Source organism: Wyeomyia smithii, chromosome 2 (assembly GCF_029784165.1).
Source record: "Wyeomyia smithii strain HCP4-BCI-WySm-NY-G18 chromosome 2, ASM2978416v1, whole genome shotgun sequence".
Classification (NCBI taxonomy): domain Eukaryota; kingdom Metazoa; phylum Arthropoda; class Insecta; order Diptera; family Culicidae; genus Wyeomyia; species Wyeomyia smithii.
This window is the reverse complement of record NC_073695.1, coordinates 89,934,826-89,944,726: the sequence shown is the minus strand read 5'-3', so window position 1 is coordinate 89,944,726 and position 9,901 is coordinate 89,934,826. Positions and strand designations below refer to the sequence as shown.

Genomic DNA, 9,901 nt, shown 5'->3' with positions numbered 1-9,901 from the left:
TTCGGTTATTTTCGGCTGTTTCCCAGAAGTTGCCATTTTTCAATTCAAACTGTTGTCTAAGGTCAACATATTGGGTGTTATTTGGTCCTTTGGGCTATTTTTCAGGAACTGTAAGTCGCCATCTTGGATTTAAAAATGGCATTTGGAAACAATTTCTGGCCCCTGAGCGTCATTCTGGTTAAAGAAACACCCTTATTGGGTGTTATTTGGTCATTTTCGGCTGTTTTCCAGAAACCGGATGTCACCATCTTCGAATTCAAAATGGTGTATGTGGTCGATTCTAGCTACTGTGTATCATTCTGGTTCCGAAAATATTCATTTTGTATGGAAATCGGCCATTTTTGGCTGTTTTTCTAGAAACCGGAAGTTGCCATCTTATCTTCATAATGGTGTCTGAGGTCAATTTTCAGCTTCATTCTCGTTCCAGAGATACTCGTATTGGATGGTATTTGGTCACTTTAGGCTGTTTTCCGGACACCGAAAGTCGTCATCTTACAATTCAAAATGTTGTCTGAGGTCGATTTGTGGCTTCAGTAGGTCATAAAAATTCCGGAAATACCCATATTGGGTGGTATTTGGTCATTTGCCACTGTTTTTCAGAAACCGTATGTCGCCATCTTGGATTTCAAAATGGCATTAAGGGGGTATTTGGTCATTTTCGGCTGTTTTCCAGACACCGGAAGTCGCCATCTTACAATTCAAAATGTTGTCTAAGGATGATAGGTCGATTTGTGGCTTCAGTGCATCATAAAAATTTCGGAAATACGCATATTGAGTGGTATTTGGTCATTTGCTGCTGTTTTTCGAAAATCGGAAGTCGCCATATTGGATTTCAAAATGGCATTTGGGAACAATTTTCGGCCTCCGTGCGTCAATCTGGTTAAAGAAACGCTCATGTTGGGTGGTATTTGATCTTTTTCGGCTGTTTTCCAGACACTGGAAGTCGCCATCTTACAATTCAAAATGTTGTCTGAGGTCGATTTGTGGTTTCATACGTCATAACAAATATTTGGTCATTTGCCGCTGTTGGGTTTCACGTTTTCGGCCAAGACAAGTAAAAACAGTTTCGAACAGCAGTTTCACTTTAAACAGCTTCAACTAGAATTAGTTTTATTTAATCGGTGAATTGTAACAAATAAATTTAGCTTACAAATCTAGTTTTTCCTTGCATGCGATTTCCCCAACCTTAAACTGCCTGAATTATTACCAACGACTGTAATTAAAATACAATTAGGTATCGGTATCACTTCTCGCATCTTTATTCGCTTACTGCAACACTATCTTTCACTTTCAACTGATCTATCTTTCCGAACTTCACTTTTACTATCAAATTTTCTACTAATCTCCCGTAAATTCTATCTTTAACCACGCCAGAATCTCTTTTTACCTTCCTGCTTTTACAGTATCTGTTTGTTTACAATTTTTCTATGCTTCTATGCTCCAACACTTTTCTTTCTGTCATTTCTACGCCTTAACCCACTGACATTTCTTGGTATTCAAGCATGCAGCGACGCGGCTGAAACATAACCAGTGTGGCCAGAACAGCCGCTGTTTTTCAGAAACCGGAAGTCGCCATCTTGGATTTCAAAATGGCATTTGTAAACAATTTCTGGCCTCTGAGCGTCAATCTGGTTAAAGAAACACCTATATTGGGTGATATTTGGTCATTTTCGGCTGTTTTCCAGACACCGGAAGTCGCCATCTTACAATTCGAAATGTTGTCTGAGGTCGATTTGTAGCTTCAGTGCATCATAACAATTCCGGAAATACCCATGTTGGGTGGTATTTGGTCATTTGCCGCTATTTTTCAGAAAGGGAAAGTCGCCATCTTGGATTTCGAAATGGTATTTGGAGTCATGCCAGAAGAAGAAAGAGTGTCGAAACATTATGGACATGTTTGTTACACCTAAAAACATTCACCTGCCAAATTTGGTTATATTCGCTTGATTAGTTCTCGAGCTGTGCGTAATTTGTGTTTCATTTGTATGGGACCCCTCCCTCATAGAAGAGAGAGGGGTGTCAAACCATTATGGATATATTTGTTACCCTCAAAAACAATCACCTGCCAAATTTGGTTCCATTGAGTTGGTTAGTTTTCGAGATAAGCAGAAATTTGTGTTCATTTGTTATGAACCTCTCCCTCACAGAAGAGGGAGGGGAGTCGAACCACTATGGACATACTTGTTACCTCTAAAAACATTCACATACCAAATTTGGTTGTATTTGATTGATTGGTTCTCGAGCTTTGCGAAATTCGTGTTTCATTTGTATGGAACCCCTCACTTGTAGAAGAGGGAGGGGTGTCAAACCATTATGGATATATTTGTTACCTCTAAAAACATCCACCTACCAAATTTGGTTCCATTTACTTGGTTAGTTCTCGCGATGTGCAGAAATTTGTGTTTCATTTGTATGGGACCCCTCCCTTCCACAAGAGGGAAGGGTGTCGAATTAACATGGACATATTTGCTACTCCTAAAAACATCCACATGCCAAATTTGGTTCCATTTGCTTGGTTTGTTTTCGAGATGTGCAGAAATTTGTGTTTCATTTGTATGGAACCCCTCCCTTCCAGAAGAGGGAAGGGTGTCGAATAAACATGGACACATTTGTTACTCCTAAAAACATCCACATGCCAAATTTGGTTCCATTTGCTTGGTTAGTTTTCGAGATGTGCAGAAATTTGTGTTTCTTTTGTATGGGACCCCTCCCTTGCAGAAGAGGGAGGGGTCTCGAACTATCTTAGTCACCTTTCCTGGCCCCTGAAACCCCTATATACAAAATTTCACGCCGATCGGTTCGGTAGTTTCCATGCCTATATGAATCAGACAGACAGACAGACAGAGCTGCATTTTTATATGTTTAGATAAATATTGCTTTCTAATTTAAGGCTCATTGAAAAAAGAGTATCCATGTTATCCCACTTCTCGTTGTCGTACTGTTGTGAAGTCCTGAAAGTGTTTCGGACTATACCACACAGACTAGGCTTTCAAAGAGATCAATGTTCTCGACTACAATTTGAAAAGTAAGTATTCTCAAATGTCGCTGAAACCCTTCATTTTCAGATATTGCAATTGAAATAGAACTGAATTAACAACTTTTAGCAGTAGAATTTCGATGAAATGTGATTCAAGCAATGTTTACAACAAATCATTCAATGCATTCCTGTTTAATTCTGAGCTATAATTTCATGAGAGCAGGTTTGTAGAATTTTGCTACAATGCGTAAAAAATATTCAATGCTGATTCATGATTTTAGGTCCGGCGATTTCTAAAAACCAAACCATTGAGGGTTATGTGGAAATTAAAAAATAGAACTGCATTGAATTTACATACATAATAGGGTGGGGCAAAGTGATCGATTTTCCAGAACCAAGTTTTATTGGTTCTTTTTGGGGCCCCAAACAACCCTAAACGTACCTGAAGTCAATTGGTTTTGTCTCCGCTTGGTGCATTGCATTTCAAATTTGCATGAAAATTTATATGGAAAAACCTACTTTTTTGCATTTACCTTTCTAGAGAGCTCAATAATGCTCTAATAATGCAGTACATTATGTTAAAGTATAGTATTTTAGATGCCTAACAACTTTGCAGAAGACACTGAAGAGCTGGAATGTCCCTAAGAAGAGCTATAGCTGTTCAAAGTTGAGTATGTAGCTTTAAATGCAGAAAATCTTGTTTTCTGCCAACATTACCAATGTACCGGCGTCAGTTGGATTCCCATCAGAATTAACCTGTCGTAACGAGCTTATATACTCAGCTGGACCAAGCAAACAAATTTAGGTCAATGTTAGGCATCAGAAAACCTACCGTTTGAAGTCATGAAACCTTTGGTTTGAGCCATTTTGAGCTTCTTAGAATGAAAAATGCAAAAAAGTTGGGTTTTTCATACAAATTTTCATATAAATTTGAAATGCAATGCGCCAAGCGGAGACAAAACCAATCGACTTCCGATAAATTTAGGATTGTTTGAGGCCCCAAAAAGAACAAAAACAACTTGGTTCTGGCTTTCTCTATCAGGTTTCGTTTTTTTTCATATAACGATTCCCCACACTAATACATATTTGCTGTTCTATTATGTATCTATCAATCATTGTTATCTGTTACTGTTTCCGCACGTTCGACTATTTCAAAAAAAAAAATAAGTTGCTTCTGGCCAGCATTAGAAAAAAATCGGTTTGTGTTCAAAAAATAAAATTCATATACTCCAGTGATGACATCCACACCATCTGTGGAAACCACCTCAGGCTCTAATTCAATGATCGTATTTAGTTCACCCTCTTTAAAACTATCTTTTAAGTTAATTTTATTCATCATTGAAATCGGACTCCTTACGTTGGTATACGATTTGTGGTTTACTGGCATAATAAGTAATGGTTAGTCTAACAAAGATTTCTGCACCGCTAGGTGGATTAATTCTGGTTTTTTATTATCTGATTGAAAACCTTGAAGAGAAGCGGTAATTTTGGATTGCCTCAACAGACTGCACTACCAAATCTGTCGCTCAATCTCAGGCAGAGTTCTCAGTCTTCTTGATATGATGTTTTTGATGCTGGCCTAACAAGCCAATCGTCGTAGGTTCGAGTCTCGAGACTGTTAGTAGTGTGTAATAAACAGAAGTTCGAGTTCCTAATCGGAATGTAGCACCAAGGCTTTGCTTTAGTCGCAAGAATGAAGAAAATCCGTTGGAAACTGGCTGAGTTTCAAGCATTCGAAAGGGGACAATTTTCGTGACGCTCTCGATGTTTTCGGTTTTTCAATTCACACCACTATATATGTTGACGTAAGACGTAATTCTACGTCAAAAAGTCAAAAATCGTTTCCGAACTAGTATCTCTGATGTCCCAGAAAGTGAAAGTTATCTTTGTGAACTTCATTTTTTACAAATCAAGCAAATCTTTACTTTAGTTCATTTTAAAACAATTCGACACCATATTGATTATTATCATTAACGGTTTGATTATATATTTTTCTCAAAGACCTACCTTTGATGCACTTCAAGCTTTTTCCATCACCTATTAGAGATATGTCTTATATAAAATGATGTGGATGTGTAGATTGAAGAGCAAACCTAAGAAAATTTAAAAACTTTAAACTTGTTTGCGATTAAAATGGTGGACGCAATATTATTCATAAGAGGCCCGCAACCAACATTGGAATCAGGACATTGTCATCATGAAGCTGCATTTAAAAGATAGTGGGCTTGTTCTTGTATTTTTTTTATTAAAGTTTTCTCAGCAACTGTTGCCGTTTTCGCATATAGTTTCTTTTGCATACAATAATTTATTATAAATACATCCTATTAGAGTTTTTGTGGTATTCCTTGTCATGTAAGATAGTAATACAGTTTTTCTTCCCCGTAAGGATGGTTTCGTTTTGCTGCTCAATTGAGAAAATGAATGCGTTTTTTGCTGTTCTGCAGGATCATAAAACTTTTAATCAGTGTATGTGTGTGTTTTTTTTTCTCTTGTATTCACTGAAATATTCATATCAAACCTACTGGCAGTGATGCTTAGAATCCGAAAGAGCACATTGATTTGAACCGTTTGTACTTTCAAGATTGGATTACCTGATTATTTGGGGCAGAGTGGAGTCACTTGTTTTGTTTACTTATTTGGTTTGCTTCTATTTGGTAAGGCATTCACTATTGTAAGAGAATTCGTTCTGAGTCTTAAACGCAATCATTTCCTGCTAGGGAAAGACCAATGCACGATACGTTTGCGCGACAATCGCGGCGAAAGTTACTTATTCTGTCGAAATAATTTACGGTATAAAATAAATAAATCTTCTTTGGCTTTTCCTAATAAAACAAAATTAATAATATAAAGACACAAAAACAATTAGGATTGTGCTCCTCAACAGAATTGATGCATAACAATTGGTCTCTATGGAAACAGGCCGCAAAGAGACGCAAAGTTAGAGCAAAAACATGGAACAAGGAGCGATGAGAGTCATCGCTTCTTGTTCAGCTCCAATGTAGGGGACGTTTTCCACTATTTGACGGCTTTATCTTGATTGCGTTGCATTAGGCAAAAAATAATAATAAATAAACGCTTACTTCTTTGTGATTAATGACTTGAATAAGTTGAGTGTATTTCTTCGCTACAATACTTTTTTTTGTTCTATTCTCTCTAGAAGTTCGGAGTTACTCAGGTTAAATGAATAATAATTATAATAGTAGTTTCATAGAAATTTGACTAGAATTATTGTTCTCCTCTTAATGCGGCTGCAATACAATGTTACGACGATTTTTGATACATTAATGTTCCAACTTAGAGAGTCTAACCAAAACTCGAATTTGAAGTTTCGTGATTGGAACGAAGGGTAATGTTGCGTACATATTTGCATTGAGGTTAATGAGTGATTTATAAATGATTTTTTTTTTATTTCCGGAGTTCACTGAGACATTTGCGAAATCCAAGAGTACTTGGATGGAACTCAGTATTACTATATAGCTATAAAAATTCACATTATATACATATTCTACTGGACTTGAGTCGGAGATCAACGGCTCCTTCGATTTTACGACATTTGCTAACTATTTCCCTCGCGATTTCAGGTGATTGGTATTTAAATGTTATTTACAGTCTTTGGTATATTGGATCAAAATGAAACGTTTATCATCAAAATGGCTGTCGTGTGTAAATGAAGAGCTTTAGTCACCTGCAATTGAACAAGATAGCAATCTAAATTTCGAACACACTGCAATATGTTACGTATAGGGTTTTCAAATATATTGCGATGAATATAAAACAGCCAGATTGATTGTCGAGTCAAACGATCATTTTAATCCCATTATCTAGCGCACCCGAAACAAGTTGCACAAACATTGCAGTGTGATCCTGGCCTAACAGCCGAGGTCACTAAGCTTGCTTTTATTTCGTCGTTTGATTGATGATGTCAACTGTAATCGTACACGTAAGTAGAAAATAAATCTAAGCACGAATCACAACTTTTCCGAGGCCTTTCAAATGTTCAATTCCGCATGCACAGCCTCAAAGTTTAACTCTAAACACTGTACCGAAGACTACATTTTTCCCGTGTTTCTGATTTTATACTCTAAAGCTCGACCCACCTGTTGGCGCCGATAGTCGTCCCAACTGAAGAGGTGCGTTCAAAACGCTCTGGAGCCTGTCTGAGTTCTACGCGTGTCGTTTAGTAACTACCGTCGAGCGTACGCGACCGTTTAAAATCCAAAATTATTGAAAAGATGCTGCTTCAGTACCTGCTCGCCTTCCTCCTCTAGCCTCTGCACTGTGACGGTGTTCACCAAGTTGTACACAACGGCAAAAATTGTACACGCCGCGTACACTCCGAGGGCCACCCACCACAGCAGCTGTTCGTGTAGTTTCTGTTCGAAATTCTTCAACACTAGCAAACCGATCGTCAGACCGGCCAGTGCACCAGTCAAGTGGGCAACATAGGACACCGAGGGAGCACCACTTTGCGGCTCTACCGCGTACCTGGAGTAGATCGCGAAACCGACATCGCAGGATGCTGTTGGTGAAAAGAAAAAAAAAACGAAAATTCATTGTTAAATGCAGAAAAAGACACTTTTATATCAGAAAGTTAGAGGATTCTACGATCCTTACTTAGGACTAAGTTAGAACATTACTTACCGAATAGAAGTATCGCCAACAATCGGATAACGCCGTACTGCATGTTACGGTAGTTCAGCATAACGTTCGCTAGATGAGCTGCTAACAGAGCGTAAACTCCCCCGCTAGCACCGACTAGGTAAACTTCAGGATCGAATACACTGGTGCCTAAGCAAAGAAAAAGAGACACGAATGTTAGAATCAAGATTAACAAATGGTCAGGTATGACACACATACCTAGAGATCCTGCAAGAACACCCGCTAGATATACGCATCCTATCCTGGTTGAGCCGTGTACCATCTCCAATGGTAGCCCAACAAGAAGTTGAACGACTAGGTTGAAACCGAGATGGAACCACCTGGACATAGAAAATAAGCATTCGTAATTAGTATAAGTTCGAAACTATGATTCATTTGTAACGTTTTGAACTTACCCCGCGTGTAGAACCATATAGAATAGGAACCGCCAAACTTCGTGTCGTTTGTCTGGCCTATAGATAAACATCGAATCGATCGGAACCGGACCGGCCGGGTCCGCCTGGCCCGATGTAAGCGTGTGGTATGTGAAGAAACCCAACTGTGAAAAAAGAAGCAGATATTGGAACCTGAATATCGTACTTTGTCTTCCTGAGTGCTAAGGCGATGAAGAAATTAATCTACCGGTGGTGGAGGGAGAAGATCATTTTTTTGGCGACACTATGTCGAACGGGGTGACCGTGAGAGCCAAGACGGACCAGATTCCACCACCACCGAAGATCACTTCAAGACCGAGAGAGCCTGTAGTATGCATCAGTGATATAATAAAAATATAATAAAAAGGAAGGGTACATACCTCAACTAATGTAACTAATATCACAAATAATGGAGGCGGACAGCATGAATAATTGTCTGCATAATATTTTCGATCCCGCTCTTCGGGGAGCACTTCCATTGCAATTACGTGTACCATTCTGGAAAAGAAAAAGAGCAAGAAAACAACGTATAAACATGGGGACGATGAGTGAAAAGAAAACGTTTTGATTCACTCAGAGTTTTCTTCCCCCGAGGTATGCAACGCATACCAGGGTGACCGTCCGAGCCGAAAATTTGCAGGTCCCACGTCTCTTTATACTTAGGGAACTAGTGAACGAAGTTGCCTTCAGCTATCAATAAAAAGTTACAATTAGGCCGATTTGGTCACCCTAATATGCACATGAACTGCATATACAGCCACGTCCGGGGTAGGGGAGAGATGTATGTACGAATTAGCATTCAAACAGGTATGCGGGGTGCACGAACATACCACAGTTCTGCTTACCTCTTGAATAATGGTGGATCTTCAAATATCAGATGAAAATCGTTCTCCGAACAAACTTCACGATCGCGATGATGTACTGCACACTTGAAACTACGCGACCGTTTGCCGCTCATCTGTTCCGGAGAAAAAATAAAAAAAAATAAAACGGAATGACATTAGCGATTATGATTTGAGACATAGGGCAAATGAGGGGTTCTCTTGAATTAAGTGGGGAGCACGAGTCTGAGCTGTTCCCGTGAGGAAGAGGGAAAAAATCGTTTAACATAAAGTTGCAATCAAGCGGTGTAATATTTTTATTATTGCTTTTATGAGAAGCGGAGGAAACTTTGGAGAAAGTATAAATTAAAATAATTAAAATATTAGCTATTGTATTCCGAAAAAACGAGCTCATCAGCCCAACTGATGGTGCCTGTGCTAGTGCCAGTTTAGTTTTCCCTTCGAAAACAATTGCGAGAAAATCTTCGGGTGCTGTAACAATCGAAAATTTCCGCGCTCTTAGTCGGAGCTGATGGGCGGCAGCGCAGCTTTGACTGGTCTATCTTTTTCCGGGCAACATAAGCCTCATATTAAATAATTGCGAGCACTTCTTCGGTGCTGTTTTAGTGGCGTGCCAGCGCACCTCTTTCACCAAATCACGGTAGAAAATTTGTGGCGAAGATATAAAGGTAGATGACGACCGGACCGAAGTGCCGAAGAAACCACAATAAAGTTGCAATTATTGCATCGATGAGGGCCGTTTTCGTGCCACCGAAATAACAATTACATCATTAGCAGCGCTCGAAAGCGCGTTTGATATAATGGGGAAATTTGATATAATGGGGAAAATGGCGCCAGAAAATGTGCCACCGATGCTGGGATCGTAACGAGAACTACTAAATAGTGGAGTGCAAATGGATGCTTTTAATTTCAAATTTAGCTAGCGAATTAAATACTGACATCATTCGGGCTGGGCTTACCCAGTGATATGGAGAATACGAAACAAAACTAGATGTGGCTAGAACCTGACG

The 9,901-nt window shown here is 39.1% G+C and overlaps 1 protein-coding gene across 3 annotated transcripts in view; it reads right to left on the bottom strand.

Moving 5' to 3' along the window:
- Positions 1-5,210: 5,210 nt before the first annotated feature.
- The window catches only part of LOC129726046 (protein rhomboid), a 165,908-nt gene continuing 161,217 nt past the window's right edge, over positions 5,211-9,901 (bottom strand). For all 3 annotated transcript variants that reach the window (XM_055682606.1, XM_055682607.1, XM_055682608.1), the window contains 6 exons: positions 8,895-9,007; positions 8,430-8,547; positions 8,032-8,174; positions 7,835-7,956; positions 7,619-7,765; positions 5,211-7,496 (listed from right to left, as the gene is read on the bottom strand). In XM_055682606.1, coding sequence (XP_055538581.1) covers positions 7,186-7,496; positions 7,619-7,765; positions 7,835-7,956; positions 8,032-8,174; positions 8,430-8,547; positions 8,895-9,007 — 954 coding nt within the window. In that variant the 3' untranslated portion in view covers positions 5,211-7,185. The remainder of the gene's footprint in view (positions 7,497-7,618; positions 7,766-7,834; positions 7,957-8,031; positions 8,175-8,429; positions 8,548-8,894; positions 9,008-9,901) is intronic.